Raw genomic sequence first — 20,972 nt, 5'->3', positions numbered from 1 at the left:
TTCTTTGGGGTTGTCTTTGGATTTATAGGTGTTGTCTTACAAAGTGAAGCTTTTTCTGTATTGACAGGGATTTATAGATTTCTCTTGGGCAGACCATATCGACTAGTTTTCGCCTGGGACAAAATGCTCCTTTGACACGTCCCACACCACATTAGGTATCTCAGCATGCAGCAGTTCATATGTGCAGTTCATTCGCTGGGTACATGAGAATGTCAAAGGGGAAATTACAAAATCACAGAGGGATTGAGGTTGAAGGGACCTCTGAGGGTCATCTTGTCCAACCCCTTTGCTCAAGCAGGATCACCTAGAGCCAGTTGCACAGGACAGACAGGTTTTGAGTATCTCCCTAGACGGAGATTCCACAACCTCCCTGGGCAGCTTGTGCCAGTACTCAGTCACCCTTACAGTGAAAAAGTGTTTCCTGATGTCCAGAGGGAACCTCCTGTGTTTCAGTTTGTGCCCATTTCCTCCTGTCCTGCCACTGGGCATCACTGAAAAGAGCCTGGCTCTGTGCTCTTTGTACCCTCCCTTCAGGTATTTGTACGCTTTGATAAGATCCCTCTTGAGCGTTCTTTCTTCCAGGCTGAAAAGTCCCAGCTTTCTCAGCCTTTCCCAAGAGGAGAGATGTTCCAGTCCCTTCATTGTCTTCATGGCCCTTCTTTGACCTCCCTCCAATATGTCCATACCTTTCTTGTACACTGGGGAGCCCAGAACTGGTCCCAGGTCTCACCAGTGCTGAGTAGAGCAGAAGGGTCACATCCCTCAACCTGCTGGCAACACTTTTCCTACTGCAGCATAGGACACTATTGGCGTTCTTTGGGGCAAGGGCACATTGTTGGCTCATGGTCAACTTGTTCACCAGGACTCATAAGTCCTTCTCTGCTTTCCAGCTGGGTGGCCCCCAGCACATACTGGTTGTTTCTCCGCAGGTGCAGCAGTTTTTATTTCCCCTTGTTGACCTGCATGAAGTTCTTGTCAGCCTGTTTCTCCAGCCTGTCAAGGTCCCTCTGGGTGACAGCATGACCCTCTGGCATGTCACTCACTCCTCGCAGTTTTGTGTCATTCACAAACTTGCTGATGGTACACTCTGCCCCATTAACCAGATCATTAAGGCTAGTTACTTCCCTCCAAGTGATCAAACAGATAAGTCAGGTTAATATTTGCTTGTACGATGTTATATATGAAGGGGAAAAAAAGCAAGCTGTGAGCTAAAACACAAAGCACGGTACTATTTCCAAAAGTCTTCTTGCAAGAAGCAAACCAGCTGCTGTACAAGATGGTATTTTAATAAATAGGCAATGGGTTTCTTTTCTGTTTGTTAATATTTCTAAGCACATGATAAGCTGAAAAAAAATTTCCTTGTAGTTAAGGGGGGTTCTTACCTGGAGAATAGGGGGATTCTTCCACTCACAACCTTTACAAATCTCACTTGACTCTGTCGTTTGGTGGGTTGCCCGCTCCAGAGGCCAAACGCAAACAAAGGTGTGCTGCACAGGTAACTACCAACCTCCTACAATACTTGGAACAGAATGTAACAAGCTACAGCCTGTAGAAATGTGTTACAACATGCAACAAGTTTCCGTAGGGGCTTTGTTTTGTTAGTTTTGTTTCCTTTAAAACTAATGCTTGAACTTCTTAGCGATCCTTGGTGTGCCTTTGTAATAGCCCTCCCAGGGGTTTCACTAGCCATCCTCCATGTCCCCCAGAGAGTAAGGTTGCACATTAGGTACAAAATGCACAAAAAGGGGTGGACTGGAGAAAATCCTCTATAAAGTATTAGGTTTCGGCTTTTTTTCCCCCCTCTTTTCTATCATTTAACAACTAAATAGACTTGTCTACCAGGATTGTTTTGATAACTTATAGCGTTGCTGTTTTGCAAGGTATTGTCCTTATCCTATCTCAAACTTCATTGCACGGAACGTATGCATGTGCATGAACAAAAGAAGTCTGATAAAAATCTTTCTCTTGAGAGCTCCACCACCCAAAAAGTATTTAAGGTGCCTCTGTCACTAGTTCTTTAATCTGCTTTGGGAGGAAATCAAATTACAGAAGTCTTTGTCTGCCCATGGGCATGTCTTCATCTCAGTGGCACTCCAGTGAATGGCTGCTGTTAAGATAGTTGTGCAGTTAAGATAGTTGTGCTGTTAAGATACTTTTTCACAGTGTCACTAAAAACTGTCAAATGCGATGGTGGACATTGGTCCTTCCTATTGTTAATAGGGATTAAAAACATTACTTAAATGGCAAAGTGTATTTAAACTTTTAATACATATGAGTTTAAGGGACACCTTTTTCTACATGCATTTTTACACTGATGCAACTGAAAGCAGTTTTGCACAGAAAGAAAACATATGTGGGTTTAATTCAGATATGTTACCATTACTCATATGCTATATTGCTAAAGAAATAACTACAATGCTATGACATTGTATTCTAAAGCTGTCAAAATGCTAGCTTATAGATCATCTTGAGCAGAGGATGGAGAACACTGGTTCCTTCCACTTCTTAGTGATTTTGAAGTGCCCTAAAACTGCAGTGGTAATCCTAAATTTGAATCTGATTTTTCAAAGAGAATTTCCTGTAGAACTTGTTTGAGACTGGCATGCCTTTTGTTGGAAGTGCCTGAACCCAACTGATCTTTAACTGCCAGAAAATGAGAAGAATTGAAGACTAACCAAAACTATTTTTTCTTTTTAAAGCACTAGAGTAGTACATAAAGGTTTTTTTATGGAATTCCTCAGTAGAATGAGTTTCTGTAAATCAGTGTGAAATTTATGAACAATTTGTGCAGAGGGAATCTGATCCACGCTGTTCAGCAGATGTTATCCATTTCCTAGCACTTCTTGTTGGGTAAGCCAGATTCTATACATGCAGTACCTGGTAGCAAAATTATTTGGCTTTGTTAATTACGTTCTTAAAATCAGGGTGTAGTGGAGTGGGAAGGCTGTGTTTGTGCTGCTTTCCAGGTGTGGATGGCTGCTGTCATATGTGGTACGTCATAGAAGTTGCCCATTTTGCTTACACCCACATGCGCTTCTGTAAAGTACTAATAGGACAGTGTTTGAACTGGTTTAGTTTGGAGGTTTGTGTATATGTGTAGTCACTGTTTCTTGTTACTCAGGTGGAGAGCTTTTCTGGTGTGCATGGCGTCAGCTCTAGCAGGTGGTGGTGAAGTAGCATGAGAAGGCCCCAGTGAGAGATATGCCTGAGGCACCACAGACAACAGTCACTTCCAGCTGAGCTAAATAGGTGGCTGCAGGTTTGCAGTGGGGAAGAAAGGATTTAACAGCCAGTCCAGCAGAATTCAGTGAGTTGGTGCCTCCAGATCCCAGGGTCTGCTGCCTCCTGTTGTGCTTCCCTCCTGTAATGCTGCTGATGTGTAGCTCTCTGCCTCCCCTCCTCCCCACAGACATGGCCTTCCCCTTTTAAATCACAGCACCCCTGCCGTCTTGTAGCAGCCAAGAGCCACGGCCTGGTGTCCACATGCTGTGTGCCCACTTCCTGTGGTGTCGGCTGTTAGTGATCGCTGCAGGTGATGGGCTAACGGAGTAGTGCTGGGAGCCAGTGGTGGTTCAAAGGTGAGATCTTGACTCCAGGAAAAATGCTCATTGACATCAGCGCAGGCAGGATCTCGCTGAGAGCGTGCGGTCCAGAGGCTGAAGCCGGGAAGCTCTCTCAACACATCTCTCTGGTTTCCCATTGCCTCTGATATATGTATTATTTTTCAGTTTATTCTCTTCAGAGCTCAGTAAGAAGCAGCTTTCTGTCTCACGAAACTTTTCAATGCCAACAAAGCATAAGAAAACAACTGTGAGCAAAACAAAACATTGCAAAAGAGAGGTAAAACCAAGAATTTTACAAAAAATCTTAGGATAAGCCAGGTATGAAAAGGGTTTGGGAGCAATCCAGAAAACCTGACTTACTGTCCAGCAGATTTGTAGAAACTATAGCAGGCAGCAGAATTAATAAAATGATAATTAAAGTCGGCATGAGACACCAGCATTACTACTTTAGAGAAAAAATCGTCATAGAGGAACAAAAGAGTATGTGGGTAGCAATAGCTGATGTAATGCATTTGAATTTTCAGAAGGTTTTGATAGGCTTATCAAAGGTTTTTAAAGAAGCAAAGATGTCTTGTTGTTAGAAGGAAAGAGTTTTTATGGATTAATAATTAGAAAGCAATAAAAAAATATGGTCGGTTTATCAGTGGAGAGAGGTTGCATGTGAAATCCCTCAAGGATCTTTGTTGGAATCTGTGGGGTTCTATCTCTTCAATAATGACCTAGAAAGAAACTGAATATGCTGATAATAGGAAATTATTCAAGGTAGGAAAAACTAAAAGCTGGCTACAAGGGCTTACAGAAGGCTCCTAATTTATTCTGTATTGGGTGAAAAAAATGATAAGCTGAATTTCTGTCACTATATGCTAACTACTGTCCACAAACCCCCACAGATTATATAAATGTGTATACTGATGAGCTCCAAATTAGCTATTGTTTTCACAAAAGAGATCTTGATGCCGCAGAAGCCTCACAAAGCTGTCAGCTCAGTAAGCAATCATGAAAACAAATAGAAAGTTGCATTTTGGTAAGAAACCACCAGTTAATCTACCTACATATATAATGCGGCTTGCAGTTTTGGCTACATTTCAAAAAGGACCTAGTAGAAGGTGAAGAGGTGTAGAGAAAAGCAGCAAAAAGGATCAAATATATCAGAATGGCTTCTATAAAACGAGAGACTATATAAACCATGTCTGATTAGAGACTACTACTGGAGCAGTATAAAGTCAAGAATGGTATAGGGAAGGTGGGTAAGGAAAAATTATTTGCCAATTCTCATAATTCAAAAATAAGGGAAAGATTATCTGTCACCTTATCTAAAATAGACGTACTTTTTTTTCCCCAATTTTAATCAATGCGTAGCATAGTTGTGAAACTCCCAGCCATAGGCCCTTGCAAAGGCTGAAGATAGACACACAAGAGAAAACTGAAGGTAATCACAAAGGTTAGGTTCAATGTTTACTGTTAAACACAGCGAACCAGGTGCAACCTCCAAGTCAAAAAAAAAAAAAGCCCTAAACCACAGTCTGCCAAAAGCTGGGGCAGTGCATGGGAGGCAGACTCTGAACTTGCTCTCCTTCTCCCCTAAGCATCCTTAATCTGCCACTGGTGCTGGACACCCCTCTGACGCAGCGCTGTCTCTTGTTATGGTCTGTGTGCTTCTGCTGAAGGGTCAGAGAAAGAGGCAAGAGCCCTGGCCACCCTGTCGATGGGCCTGGTGATGCTTGGAAACTTTTTCTTTGATTTAGGGAGCCTAGCTTCCAGCTCTGGTCGTGGCTGCCTCGGCAAAGAACACCAATCCAGAACATTCACAGCCTAAGAAATTTCTTTCCAGGGCACCTGTTGACATCAATTGTCATTAAAAAGGATGGGAGGAGTGTTGCTTTTACCATCTTTTTCTCCAGTTGTGTCAAGAAGCAAATTCAATGGGAAGTTTTTTAGTCTGTTTTCTGTGACCCAGAAAATAACTGTTTATTTTACTTACCTTCCTTTTTTTCATTTCACTCTTGCCCCTGTTCTTTAAATCGACACACCTTTATTTTTCTTTAAATAGTCTTTATCAAGCCAAATGTTTGATTTATATGTATTTTATATTATTATTTTGCACCTTGTCATATTCTTTGCTGTTTGTACACTGGTACAGAATGTCTTTCTGTTACAGATTATCTGAAAAGACTGCACTGCCCTTTCTTTGTTTCACATTTCATTTTTCTCTCTCTTTGCTTCTGTAGATGACAAAGTCCACAATGGAAGGATCCAGCCAAACGTGCCTAGTGCCACAACCAGGCCTGTCTGATGGAATACCTCAGCTCAGCCTCCGATTAACAGATGGTGGTTCATGTTGGAAAGAGATGGATTTAACAGATGAGATCTCCTTCATTAACAGTGATGCATTTTTCTCCAGGTTAGTGCTTCTTTTTTGTCTTTGTGTTTGTTTCTTTGTTTGTTCCATACCTGCACCTCCAACTCTGAGCATTTTGAACAGTTTTTTTTCCACTGATGCTTTACAAAGTCAGTACACTAGGGTGCAAGGCAAATTAATATGCGTGTCCGTGTTGAAGCCACACATTCCAAAAGGTTCCTTACAAAGCCAGCTGTGTGCTTTAATTTGCTTCCCCAATATAAATTTTCAAGCATAGGTGGCCTGTTCAATGAAGGAGCACAGAATGGACAGGGCTGATCCAAGATCAGGCACTAGAAATTACACTGAGCACAAGATGCAACCGAAATGTAAGGTGTCTCCTCTGAGTAATTAAGTGTACTTAATCTGCCCAGTTTAAGTCTTAGCAGATGGCTGACTTTATTCCCGTTCTTAATTCAAAAAGGAAGGGGCTTTTGAGGGGGTTTATCTTTCTGGCAGGAATGATGATAGTACCAGTGTTGTTCAGACAAGACAGAGAATAAAAGAGTATCTGTAGAGTATCTCTAAAAACATCTATATGAATTTATCTATAAGAGTCTAAAGCATCTATTTATCTAGAAGATGTCTAGAGCATCTATAAGAGTATCTAAAAAGAGTGTCTGGAGTTTTGATTGCTGGCACTTTGTCAATGAGGTGAACAGGTAATGGGCAATTAGGTTTCTTGTGAAGTCCTTCCCTGAACATCAGACTGAACCAGTATCTTTTTGCTGTTCTCAGAATATTGAATTGAGTCTGTCGTTCCCTTTCTTCTCGTGTCCAGTGCAGCACATGAAGGACTCAGGTTACTGTGGGAAATTGCTGTGTGCTGCTGAAATATGGGGTTGGCCTAATGTGGGAAATAGTGCTATTTACATGTGGTGAAACGTGACCCTGCAGCGTCTCTGCATACCAACCCGGAACACAAAGCAGAGGCAGCGCTGCCAGACACGTAACTGAGTGACTTCACTGGGTAAGCAGGAGACGGGTGCTATTCTCAGCACTAGGGCAGACAGACAAACAGCACTCAGCTTAGGAGATGAGTTAGCAAATCATGCACTAACACCAGATTTTGATTCATAATAATGGTGGGACAAGTTAGGAAATTATGCACTAATACCAGAGTTTGGATCGTAATGATGGTGGTGAAGCATAGATGTCACATGCGGTTTCTAGCCCTTACGGGCACACATGTTCTTTAACTTAGAGCTGTGTCAGCTGTGTGGTTTACTGTCCCCGAGCCTTCCCCCAACACTCCTGCAGCCAGAAGTTTTGTTTACACGTCTTCATTAATCCAGCTCTCCATTTGACTGAGATGAGTTAGGAAACAATTACTGAAGCAGGTCAGCTGGCAAAACTTGAGAAGGCAATACAGTTCTACCAGCTCGACAGGGCCAAGCAAGGTGGGGCAGGGTCAGAAGTTAGAGCCTCTTGCATTGGTATGCTGGAGCCTGGCACAGTGTGCTCCTGCCTCTACTTCATTACATGTCACAAGGTGTAAAGGGAAATAAAGTGCTCAAGAGTCCAAACAAAGTACTGCTGAGTCGCATATCTGGGAAGCTATGTGTGACTGGAGTACTTCATGAGGTGCCCCCAAAATATTACGACTCTTTTAGGAGAACGTTCCCCCGAAGTCATAATTATTTGCTGTAGGAATTCATACTTTCACATCAGTGTGTCATTCCTTAGAAGAGTACTGTTGAAGTATGGGGCAGCTGGGCCAATACTGGCACAGGACATTAAGCACCAAATGAGATATGTTTGTAATTAGACAGAAGCCTAATCTCCATGCTCAGGCCTTGAGATGAAAGATGTCTGCATCTCTAATTTTATCTGGGAAATTAATAAACTGTAGAAATGAATTTTCTCATAATCCCATTTTGTTCAGGAATGCCCTAGTTTTCTGTCCTGCATCACACTTCTGTACATATTACCTAATTGGGCTGAGTGTCTGCACTGCTGGTAGCTTCCAGTACTTTTCTATCAGTGATCTACTGGTGCTGCTGAAAGGAGGAGTGGGTAGTGCTTGCTGTTTTCCACCCAGCTCCAGGATGGCAGGTTGTTGGGCAGGAAGGGATGGGGAGGAGGCCCTGGGCCCACCCCTAAAAGGAAGAGGGGAGAGAGGTCTCTAGCAGACCTAACACACCTGGGGGACAGCTGTCAGGTTACCTGGCATTAATATAGTGCTCTGATATATCAGGACTGGTTTTAAATATGCCTTTGGCAGCCTTGTGTCACTCCTGTGTAATCTAAGCTCACAACGAGGTATTACCTGGTATTATCTCAGTGCAAAGCTACATTAGAATTTTTCACTGTTTTCAGCAGGAGGACTCTGGCATCTGACCTAGACTATAAAGTGCTTTGCAAACACACTGCTGTTCTTGTTGGGGGGGTTTGTGTCACAGGTACTAGCATTCTTAAATAAATGTTATCATTAATTATATATAATTATCAGATACATTTTAGTGAAATGACTGTATCTGCTCGGCAATCACGTGATCTTTGTTAGAAAAGAATAAAGGTTGTTCTTGGGAAAGATAACCATTTGCTGTTTCATGAAAAGGCTTGTGGTTTCTTCCCTTTCCACGCTCAGATTCCGTGATATGGGTGGATTAGAGGCGGATGAAGTGCTACACAGAACAGTAGATGCAGAACTCCACCCTTAGCAGGTTCCAAGTGTAAGAGTGAAGAAGTAACCACACACACCAAGCCTGTAAGCTCCCCCTCCCCAGAAAAGACTGTAATCTTTATACATTTTCAATCAGTTTCATTTGACACTAAAGCAGAGGTCTTCAGGGAGAAAATTATAGGCTTCTGGTTGACTAGTAATTTTTGATACTATTTAGAATACCTCTCAATATGTGTCTTCGTGCAGTTGGCTTCAAAATGAAGATCCACATATTAAGTAGCAGCTACAATATTGACTATGTCTTCTAGAATGGCTAACCAGTTTTTTAAAATACTGAAAGACACGTTATGCCTCCTTACAGGTATGATATTCTATTCATTGCAGGAATTTTTTTGTAGGTGCTGCTGTCATTTGAAATATGTGAAATATCAGTTGCAGTCAAAACACGTTGCAGAGCATGAAATCTGTATCATCTTATGTTCTTAACTGTTATTTTAAGAAAATGGTATTTGTAAGGTTGGTATCTTCTTTTTTTCTGACTAAAATTAACTATATCTACCCATAATCCCCTCTAGCTCATAGTGTATGTGTTCTCTTGAAAATTGCCTCATTATTATAGCTGCGTGCCAAGGGCAAACTGCTAATTATGCAGTAGCAGAAAAACATACCTGTAACGCCGTCTTCGAGTAAATCCCAAAACAGTGGAGAAGGAAAGGAAGGGGCAGGGGAGAAGAGGCTGGTTCTCTGAAAGAAGGATGAAAGTCTGCAAGCAATATGCAGCCAGTTACATATTTCTGTGAGGCCTATCTCATTTTTTTATTTTAAGAGCTCCTGTGCAGAGCTTCAGAGCAGGGCAGCCAAACTTCTCAACCCTGGGAACCACATACTTTTTGTCTTTACCTGGTTAAGAGCCACCAGACCCACACCACAGACCTTGGGAGCTGTAGGAGGCAGCAGCTTTGGGACTTGGGTATAGACAGGAGGGAACAAGGCTCCCTGGAGCCTTACCAGACCCTCAGTGAGAGGGGACTAGGGTGGGCTTGCAGCTCTGTGAAGCTCAGAACTCCTGTTTAGGTGTTGTTTCCTTCTACTGTCTAGAGGGAAAAATTTGATTCAAAAGAGCTGTATGCAACTGCAGTAGGAACTGGAGTGATTTTGGATGTCCCTAGAGAAGCTAGAACTTAAGTGCTTCAAATAACAGATTCAAATGGATTTTACTTCAGGGATAGGATATATTAAGTGGACATAAATTAAGTGGACATAAAGATGGGAGAGCCTCTTACAGGCGATGCTCTTAGCCTTTTGTGCTGTCATATACAGGAAAAGACAAGGGGTAGCCTTTTGGCTTCCCGTGGCCAAAATGTGAAGCAGCAGATTGTTGATGGTGAGCAGAAGTGCCTTTCCTGATGCTGGCTGAGAGGTGCAATACTCTCTGCAGACTTTTGTAGTCACTGTCCTGGATCTTCTGCCCAGCAAAGGGTGCTGAAATAGGCTTTGCTCCATAGGACACTTCTAGCACTTTTTGGAGCTGCATTTCTTTGCAGCCCTGGTACTGTTTGGAAGGAGGATCCCTCAGTGGGAGGGCACCCTGCTGTTTGAGGTGCTGTAAGGCTCTGTGTGTGTTCCCTAGGTGAAAATACCCATCAAAGGAGTGCAACCAGGTACCCTTCCTTGCTAGTAGTGGTCAGGTGCTGGGGAACGGGCGTCTGCATGGCACCCAAACTTTGTGAAAAACATTGTGCAGTTCCTGAGAGCCAAAGCTTAGAGGAACGATGGCAGTCGTTCAGTAAGTAAGCTGCCTTCCCCAGTACTTTCTAGCCGTTCCTTTCTGTGCCAAAGATCATAAATTCCTGTTTGTGGCAACAGTCACAGCTGCAATGAGATTTGCCAGCACAGATACCCCGTGCTGGCTTTTCGAACATGTGCGTGTTCTCAAAGAGAAGGTTTGTTTATATCAACCTTTTGTTCACAAAGATCCTTATATCTGGCCTATGTCCTGCAAATAAAGGGATCACATGCTGTAGTAGCCTCCCTAAAATAAGGGATGGCTTAATGTACCCTGCTGCACCCTCTTCTTAATGACACTGCACGTTCTCGCTGTTAGTTGTTGAGTTATGAAAACACATGTATTTGTACACTGAGAAGATTGTGCTTACTATAAACACTTTCTCTATTTGTTGGCTTTCCTTTTAGCAGCTGCGGTTTAAAACCAAGGCAAGCCAAAACTTACCATTATCCTCTGTCATGTGATAAGAACTTGGGTGCCTGTTGTTGCCAGAACAAATCAAGCAGGGGGGCTGGTGTTGTTTGCTTAGCTGACTATTTTTGTTTAGGTTTGGGGTTTTTTTTGTTTTTGAAGTCTGTCATGGCAGTACATTCAGTCCCTATCCAAAGTAATAATTTGCCTTATCGCTCAGGAGCCCTGCTGCCAGGTTTACATAAGGGATTGCAGCCAGGCAGCAGGCACAGCTGCCCTCCGACAGCCCTGGATTCTTCCAGAAAACTGCTCAGGAAAGGAGCAAAGGTCTGGTGTGAGGTCGCTGGGGAAGTGGTGAGGGCGGTTACCTTATGCATCCTTCAGCAGCAGCCTCTGGTGGGCCCTGCTCTCAGCGCTGGGAGGAGAGGGTTTTTTTACGTAGGGTATTGTTGCTGTTTGTCTGTCTTTAGGTTGTGTTGAGTTAGTTTTTCCAAGCTGACTCATTTAACTTTGAGAGTACATTTGTCTCCACCCTCCTATGCAATCAATTCCCTTCTTTCTTGCATTGTGAGGTGCTGGCACTAGGAACTGCCTTACATAATGAGTTGTTAAGCATTCAGTTTTCTGAAAACACAGCCACAAAGACATGTGATTTATGTGTCTCTCCAAGGTAGGTGACTGTGAATGGTGAGTCAGGGTGCGGTCCCAGCTCTTTCTGGGTTCTTCTCCCCTGGCTATAGCCAACACGTAATGACAGTCACAGTAACATGCAATTAAGTAGATTTTTTTCCATGCAAGTCACCTGGGTGGATTTCAGTTTACTTTTCCAAACATTTGCCCTGTCTCTTCCACCCTGAAGGGGTCACTCCTTTAGATTAGGCTTTGTCCTTTACATTATCCTAACCTTCGTATTTACCTCTAACCATCTTATCTTTGCCTCTCTGTGCAACATTTACCTGGTGACAAATTATGGGTTGTAAGATGGAGAGCATTTTGAATCTGATGCCGTGACCTGTGCCACAGAAGTAGAGGTTCATCTTGGAAGCAACAAAAACCATAAATGAAACAAGGATCTGATGACTGTTAGATGTAAAAGCAGCACTTCAATGCCATAACATGCACATGGACATGTTCTTCTTTCAGTCCATGAGCCAAGTATATTAGCTTTTCCTGTTTCCTGGGACAGCATCCAGCAGCCTTAGAAACCAGAAAGGGACTACAGTAAGTTCACAGAAATTGCGTAACAAAGCTGAAAAAATATGACTCCTTTTCTGTATCTTAAGCATTGCCCGCTCAGCTAGAAGGTTTCTTTATATTGTCATCTTGTTAATTTTTTTTTTTTAATCTGCTTTTGCTGTGAGGAGAAAGTCCCTTCATCTCATCAGACTGGTGCCTTCCTGCTACCAACTGGGTCAGACAGTAGTCTTTGCTGTAGGAAATAAGGTGCAAACACCTGTGACAATTTTGAGGTAATTTTAGAACAAAAGCATCGGTGACCACTTATGGGAGAACGCACAGTGTATAATAAGGAATTTAAACCAGCCTTAGAAACCTTTTTGCTTTTAATATTTGTGTTTACAAAAACCAAGACACCCCTCACTAACCTGCCTTACTAGCAAGTAGGGAAGAGGCAAAGCCTCGGCACTGTGACTTGACTTGTTTTTCCTGCAATAAGTGAGCAGTTCCTCTCTCCCGTAGCTTCCTTAGCCTGTCTCCTCAAGTGCCTGGTGCATTGTTCAGCTGAGGAGGTTGAGCCTAGCATGCCCTGTTTCCGGTAGCTTTGCAGAGCAAGCAGTTTTCTACCACCTGAAGCTGTGAGGTTCCCCTTCCTGTGTGGCTTCCCAGGGGGGACGTGGCCCACTGTCCTGCAGGCAGTCTGCAGGAAGATCAGCGGGCAGAGGTCACCGGGTTCTCAGCCAGGCTTGTTTGCTGCTGAACTTCCCGGTTCAGCTGAAGGAACTGTGCATTTGGACGTTGTGTTCGGCACGTTGCAGTGTAGGCTGATGGAGTTCAGCTGTGACTTCCCATGACACACATGTATATTTTTAATCAAAGTGGTCAGCTGTCTGTCTAATAAGAAAAAGCTGGGGGTGGCAGGCCGGGGCTGTCACTCAGTGTTCTTGTCACTTTGCTTGCATCTGTTTGAGCTGTTTCACTGTTGTAAAATCCTCCTCTTCCATGGTCAGTGGCCATGAGAGATTTCCTCTCATTTTATCTGTTGCAAGGAATGAGATCCCAAGCTGATGGCTTATCTACAAATAGCACTTTTTCATATTGGCTCAGCGCCTTCCTCCTGGCCTGAGAGGGTTGCAGTTAGGAAGTATGAAGATAGTTCTGTTTTCTGAACCAAAGCTTTCCTTTTCATTCTGCACCTGCTGCAAGAAGTGTATTTGCTCTGGGGATGACTGCAAAGAGAGACCACTGGGTAATTGCAAAGAAATTACTAAAGGCCACTTGGATGGTAATGACTTTTGGTCATTAAGGCTTTGACAGGACTCCTGAAAACAAGAGATTCCACTACCAATTTCTTGGGCACTTTCACAGTCTCCAAGCTCTCCACATTCAGAAAGTTTGAGTCATGTAGGGAGGGATAAATATCTAATAAAATATTTTTATTGTCCTGCGTTATGGACAACCTAACCACCATAAAATGATCGTGCTCTGGGAGCACCATGTTTTATAAAATTTATAGATGTTTCCTTCAAAAACAACCCCCCAAAGCTCCAGAAAGTGTCAAATTGCAAAAAAAAAAATCAAGTGACCACCATTCTGACAGGACTATTAAGCATCACAGAAAATTAGTTTGCCTCCAAACTCTTGTTAGCTTTTGCTCGTTAGCTTTTTTTTCTAAGCTAACTCGTTTCGAAGCTAAACTCTCGTTAGCTTCACTCAGGGCTGTGAAGATGGGTTGGGAAGTTACAAGCTTATGGACCTTTCTCTTGTTCTCAATGTTCTTGAATAACTAAGTGCAGGCTGATGCTGAACGTTTGCTTCTCTTCAGTATCCACTTGTGCCACTCCTAACATTGCTGAGCCTGGCCTGCAGCAGGATAGGAGCGTGTTTGCGCAGCCTGGACACACATGGAGTGGTTAAACTCAGACCTGATGTTGCAAATGAGGGGCACAGCAGTGAGCTGCACTGATTGAGCCCAGCATCGTTGTATCTGGCTGTGCATAAACAATAATTCACGTTTCTTGATGTATGCGAAGAAGCCCTGGAACTGGCCTGCGGGGGCTGTGGTCTGGTCAAATACAGTCAGGTTTTAATAGATGTGGTCAGAGCTGTCTTTTAGCCAGGATCTCTCTTGCTTCCATGGGCAGATGCATCTTGCAGCCCTAGGCAGAGAGAGGGAGTGAGTCTCACCCGGCTGGCTGTTCTCTTGGTGCCTCCCAGCTGGAGTCAGGCTCTCCCGCCAAGTCATCTTTTCCCACCGCCTCTCCCGGGAGCCAGCCCAGCCCCTGCAGCACTTGTGCAAAGGGAGGACTCCTTTCCGTCACGTCATGAACTGAAAAAGAGGAGCTATTTCTAGAGGGTTTTTCTGGAGGGCAGACTCTGCCAGACTTCCTCCCTTGCCAACACGGACGGACGGCAGTTTATCTTGCAGTGGAGTAAAAAGCGGCGTGCACCAAACGTGAATGGTGTGGCCTGCTCCTCCGCTTTGCCTTCTGATCTAGTTGTTATTTTTGTAAGGCTAAGGGTGAACTACAGGCATTTCACTTGAAAGGGCTTTGGAAAGCAGGAAATATGGTGGGTGCAGAGGCACAGAGTTCAAACAACAGTAATTTTGTAGAGGATTGGAAGGATGTTTTTGCAAGGTGGGGAAGTGTGAAATCAGTGACATTTTTGGTGGGGAATACAAATAACGCAGGGAGTACCAAGGGCTCAATTAAAAAATTTTGGAATCTTTTTGCTGACAAACAAATGCTTTTTCTACAGTGTTTTCTATGGCAAACATTCTCATTGGTCTGAAGCAGCTGAATTTTTAAAGGGTCTTTGTGCAGGCTGTTTTATAAAAACAACAGTTTAGAGGAGTGGGACAAATGTCATTAAATGCTAATGTTTAGGAATATCCTTATAATCTAATATTATAGAATATATATTCTATAGGCTTTGGGAAAAGCCTGCTTTGAAAATAATTTGTACGCGACCAGAGTCCTGCTTGTTTGCTCGCTCTCCCATGCTCTGGCACTTGAACTAAGTGGTGAAAATGAAGAACCTAGTGACCTGTTGCACAGCATGCTTTACCCTGTTTCCCACAGCAGATTAGCTGGCACAACCATTCATTACTCGATGCTTTCCCAGAAAACCCTTTAGGAACCTACTCCCAGTCCTCCCCCTTCTCCAGGAGGGAGGCCAAGACATAATTTCTGGGCTATCCCATGGGGCGAGAGTCCTTCAGAACAAATCAAAGTGGCTGACAAGCGGGCGAGGCAGTGCTTGCAAAGGACGCTGCTGCTTAATGAAGAGCTGCCACGGCAGCTAATCCAGGTCTCCTGGGGGCTTGGGGTGTCCCCCTCCATGGGAAATGCACTTACATGCTCGTCTGTTGGCTGAGATCAGGAACTCTTGAGAAGCTTTCAGCTTGGTGTTTACTTTTCTCCTGTCCCAGCAAGTTTAAGGAAGAATTCTGGAATCCGTTTCCTTCTTAATAGATTTTAACTAGCTTTGGTTAAAAGGTAAATTGGCCTCCAAGTTGCAGGAAGGAACAGAAGATCTACAGCACAAAAAAACCAGTATATTCCCTGCAGATAAACAACAAAACTTGTATTTCTATGCCAGTGTAAAAAATAAAAGGGGTAAAATTGAGTCAACTGCGAGCAACCTGCTTCTCTTTTGAACAAGAGGAGGGTTAGTTAAGAAATGAGTAAGAGAATTCTGCAAATTGCATCTGGGCAGTTTATCTAAGGCTTGGTGTTTCTAAACAGAGGCAACTGTAAGTTGTAGGAACTTTAAAAATTCACAATCATCTTTGATGAATTGTGTCAGCAGTTAATTATCCTCTCCATTTAAAAATGTCTCATTTCTAGTCATAATTTGTCTGTCTTTGACTCCCAGCCATTGGATCTTGTTCAGCTCTTGAGTACTAGATCAAATATTAATGTTTCCTGCATGCACAGGCTGTTTTCCTTGCAAAGCACTAAATGTATGGGGTTTAGTTCTTGCGTTCCCTTCCTGGGCTGCCTGTGAGCACCCTTCAGTTTTTCACAACTGGCTTGAGAGTAGGAATTCCCGAACTGAGTCTTCTGTAGCAACCACTCCAGTAGGAAATATAGACAAAAACCACCTTTTCCATGCAATATCCATGTTGATGCCTCTGAGCCGGACAGTCCCTCAAAACTTGTATAGAAATGCTTATCTGGCGTGATGTTGTATCCCCCAGTAAGACCCATCACCTAGCATATAATTCCCAGATTTGACTGGTCTGTGGCTGTACAGAAACTTCTAATGCTGGCTTGCACACAACATACAAAAAGAACAACTGGTATTATTCTATCTTTCCTTTCAGATCATTGATAAAACCATTAGGCGATAGAGGGCTGAGTACTAGCCTTGGAAAGTTAGTACTTACCCTCTTTCTGAGGATTCCCCTTTCACTAAATTATGTTTTTGACATATTAGTTGCTCTTTCTTCCTGTTTGTGCTCTTTTGGACAGGGCCTATTTAATCATCTGTCTGCTTTGTTTGGACATGAAGAGCTACAGTTTCCAAATATGGTTTCTATTTACATGCGACTTGCTTGTTTCATGTGTGCACACAAATCTTCTAGCCCGGGGGGAGCTTTTCCAGGGTATTTCTCATTCGTAATTGCAGATGTTTATATGCATAAACACTCTAAAGAGAAAAATGCATGTATCAATACATGAATGCATACATAAATAATGGCTTTTAAAATTTTGTATTGGTGGTATTTTGAAAACTACTTTCTCTACTTTTCAGTCTGATGATTGCTTTGCTTTGTATTTCATGTTTCTGCCAGGGGGAAATTATTGCGTAATTTAGTAAACACTGTGGGAATACATTGATGGTATTGAGCAGAACCCCAGCATCTTAAAAGCCTTCAGATTTTACCAGACCAGGCAAGATCTTTTTTTTTTCTTTTTTTCTTTTTTTTTTTTTTTTAAATATCGTCTGATTTGTGTATGACAGTGCAGTGAGGCAAGGGATAACTGCTTTCCAGGAGGCAGACACATCCTCATAATATCCATTATCTACATCACTTACCTCTCATATCCTCTGGTGCTGTTCACAGATCTTCTTCTCTTGTTGCTTTATACACTGAGAAAATTACTGTGTGTGCAGCTAAGTAGGTAAAGGAAAGAAAGAGGAGAAAGCACTTCTGTAATGATGATTGACAGGAGACTTCCCTTCCAAACGTGTATTCATTCTTTAAATGTCAATGGTGGTGGAGAAAACTGATTATTCATAGCTGGTTCCAGCCAATGTCTTTTTTTCTGGTTTGAATCTCAGCAAAAAATTTGTAAATCAAATATTTTGAACCCAGGTGTTGGCTTGGCGTGGGTGCTGAAGTGTGGAAATATGTGTCGGTATTTTAATTTTTTAATTATATAACAATCTTTTATTGTTATTTGCTGTCTATTTTGTTGAAGTAGTGACGGCACACTAAGGAGCATACAGGAATAAGTGGAGAGGGTGTTGTGCCTGTCCTGAGGGAGGGTGGTTTTCCCCATGCTCTGGTATGTATGTTTGGTGGCACCATAAATAGCTGCTGCGGTGTGTTGTTGCTACCAACAGATGAGTTTGGCCTTTCTGAGCAACAGGCATGCAAGAGTTGTATGAAACTTGCAGAAGAGGTTTTGTTTTCATGTTTAACGTGGGAGAGCGAATTCAACAAGTACAAACAAATCCAAACCAAAATGTTGTATAATCCCAGGTTTTATATGTGTTAACCCAGCTTGAATTATGCAAGTTAAAAAGGGTGTAAAAGGGCAGGGAGAGGGTAGGAGTTCCTGCCTCTGTCAAGTATTAACGTAAACATCTGTGAGAAGCAAGTGGAATTGTTTGGGGATAAGACTGCAGTTTTCTGGCAGTTTTTGTCTGCCTACTTTGTGCCACAAATACATTGCTTGGGGTCTGTAGCCGTGAACAGGAGAGGTGAAGAATTAAGGAGTCGTGTGCTTATTTAGCAGAGTGAGATATTGAAAGAGCCCACTGAGATGATGCAATCTGAAGTAAGGTGACATGCACCACGCGGTGATTTCCCACTGTTTGAGTAGCAGATACTACTGCTCTTACTCATGGCTGGCCACTGTGCCCCAAAGTACTTTTTAAAATTTTGCTCTCTGACATTTCTCCATGTTAAAATCTTTTGTTGCAATATCTGCAGCTGCTCCAGGAATAATTAAAAACCTTGGGAAACCAGCAGTGCTAGCAAAAGCCCACCATCCATGATCTCCTTTCTTTCAATGGGTGTTGAAGTTGCATGCCAGTGGGCATGCAGGGAAACGTGAGCTAGGGTACCTCTTCTTAGTCATGATATTTTTGGCAATGTTAAGGAGGCAGATGAGGAAGAAGAGGAGAAAACTGGTATCTCATTGAGGAGACTCCAAAAGAAGAGAACAAAACCAGAAGGTGGATCTGAAGGTTCTGATGGCCCAGGGAGTTGTGGGCAACTTTAATGTTCTCTCAAGGCATCTGGTTGATTTTAGCATGACGCCATGAACTAATGTTCTTCACTGATGCCAACTCATGAATTAATATTTCTGGTTACTACAGCATCTCTTTTTGTTAGTGAATTCTTTGTTGAGGATCTTAGTACTTTTAAGCTCATTTATACGAGCAAGTCCCATGGAAGTTACAACAAAATAGCTAGGGTATAAATTCAGACTACAGCAGCTATTTGAGTTATTCCACTTGTGTTTATTCAGCAAGCTGCTCTGGAGAACCCTGACTCCTTCCCGGTGTAGATGGGTCCTTAGTTAAATGTGGAAAATTAATATTTTTTTTGGCATCCTGATGGTAACACTCAGTTTATAGAAGTGTAATAAACTATGAATAATTGTGTGTATATAAAAAAAGACTGGCCAGGAAGAGGCAATTTGATTTAGTGTCAAATTGTGAAACAGTACAAGGTGCTTTTGTTTTATACTGCAGCAGTTTTATGTATCGGAGTAGAATCTTTTTCTCATGGTTTTAGTTGCTTAAGAGCACGTATGGCACATTTTAATTTAACAGGAAGTCGTCAGGATATTCATTTAATTGCCACAGATAAGAGCAACCCAGATCCGTGACGGCAGAGTGCTTCATCAGCATTGCTGACTTTCCTGAAGAGGGGCCCTGTGCTGTGCCTGGCGTGACTGTGGCGCAGCACAACAGGCTTGTGCTGAGGCAATGGGCAGCAGCATTACTAATGTGCTCCTTCCACCCAGCCTGCTGACAGGAGCAAATGTTAAACAGTTCAGCGTACCGAAGCGGAGCCACTTCTCCATCCACCTCTGCATCTCCGCTCCGTGCCGCCGCTCTCTGAGGCTGCAGCCGCCCGCTGCTCTTGTTTTTAAGGTAGAAAAGGCCCCTGAGAAAGGTCAGGGTCCGTTAGGCATCCCTGTGGAATATCTGATATCCTCCTGCTAACCTGTGAGCGTCTGCTGCTTCTCCAGAAAGCTGATGGGGCTCACGTCTAATTCCCATGACCTACATCTGTATGGAAGTATTAAGGGTGCAGGTTCTAAGCTCTTGCTGCAGCGTTTTCCCAAACCAGTGCCAGGCCTTGCTGGGGCTGAAGGTGGTGGTGCTTTCAGTACTGACTTGAATTTTTGAAGATTGGCATGTCTGGCTGTACCAGAATTAGTCATAAGGCTTTTACCACCTAAAATGTTGAAAGGATCCATTCTCTTATGCTCCTTTATCAGTTTGAGATTGTCCCCTTCTCTGTAGTGTAAAGTGTGTGGTGTGGTAATATCATTCACAGGTAGAGGAGCAGCACAAGTGTTTCTGTCCAATGTCTGGGGAAGTTGAAGGGGATTCCTTACATGTTCTAGGCAGAGGAGGTGCAAATTTAAAAAAAAAAAAAATCCAAAACTTTGGGTATGCTCCTTTAGCAGCTATCAAACATTTCAGTGCAAGACCTTCTGACAGATTGTGGACATTTTCCAAGGCTGCTGTGTCCTGGGAAGTGGCACACCCATTGTACGAGGTTCTTTTACCATTCTCCCCAGCCCCGAACTTACACCATTTTATTTGGTGGGATTCGCTGTTCCGGAGCAATGTTTGTTCAGCACCCACGGATGTAGAAGCAGGAGTGCTTCAGCCTGGTCCATGGGACCATCAGCAAAAATAAGTTTGGCATCTACAACATTTATCTCTTCGTTTCAAATGTTAAGGCAAGGGTTCTCATGCCCTGCTCTTGGCTGTGTGTTTCCAAATTGGTTGGTCCAAACCCTCCGAACCCCAGTAGCATCTCTTTGCAACCCAAAGGGATGGTAAGTTCTGAGGCCCAGTTGTGGCAGCCCCCCGTAGACATCTGCGCGTGGTGAAGGCATGTGAATGCAGTGGTGGAGCTCCGGTGGAGCTTCCAGAGGGGGAGTGATGCTGTGGTTGAACTTCGGGTGGGCTAGCTGCCCTGCCCGTGGGCATCCCACCTGCCGTGGCCGTGGGGAGGGAGGCTGTGAGTTGCTACGTTGTGCCCTGGGTGACATTTAGGAAGGGGTTGGTGACACTGCTTATGGTTACTAGAAGGGCTACAAAACACGTCGTGGTTTGGTGTGGGGGTTTTTTTGTTATTGTTAAAAGGTACCCTGTGGTAATTAGCCCGCAGTTTGTGGCATTTCTTGCAGGTCCAGGACGAACTTGGACACGAGTATTGTGTCCAGTTTTGGGCATCTCAATACAAGAGAGATATCGAGGTGCTGGAGTGAGTGCAGAGGAGGGCAACAAAGCTGGTGAGGGGGCTGGAAAACAAATCGTATGAGGAGCGGCTGAGGGAGCTGGGACTGTTTAGTATGAGGAAGAGGAGGCTGAGGGGAGACCTCATCACTCTCTACAACTACCTGAAAGGACACTGTAGAGAGGTTGGTGCTGGTCTCTTCTCACAGGTAATTAGTGACAGAACGAGAGGGAATGGCTTCAAGCTCCAACAGGGTAGGTTTAGATTGAACATTAGGAAGGAATTTTTCACCGAAAGAGTGATGGGGCATTGGAACAGGCTGCCCAGGGAGGTGGTGGAGTCACCAT

General features: G+C 43.4%; 1 protein-coding gene across 8 annotated transcripts in view; it reads left to right on the top strand.

Moving 5' to 3' along the window:
* FAM13A (family with sequence similarity 13 member A) overlaps positions 1-20,972 on the top strand; it is a 134,703-nt gene that overhangs the window by 51,988 nt on the left and 61,743 nt on the right. For all 8 annotated transcript variants that reach the window (XM_014944040.1, XM_014944047.1, XM_014944030.1 and 5 more), the window contains one exon: positions 5,792-5,964. In XM_014944040.1, the coding sequence (XP_014799526.1) occupies positions 5,792-5,964 (173 nt within the window). The remainder of the gene's footprint in view (positions 1-5,791; positions 5,965-20,972) is intronic.

The sequence above is a fragment of the Calidris pugnax genome, unplaced genomic scaffold (genome assembly GCF_001431845.1).
Source record: "Calidris pugnax isolate Ruff unplaced genomic scaffold, ASM143184v1 scaffold15, whole genome shotgun sequence".
NCBI classification, from domain to species: Eukaryota; Metazoa; Chordata; class Aves; order Charadriiformes; family Scolopacidae; genus Calidris; species Calidris pugnax.
This window is presented reverse-complemented; position numbering and strand designations above follow the sequence as displayed.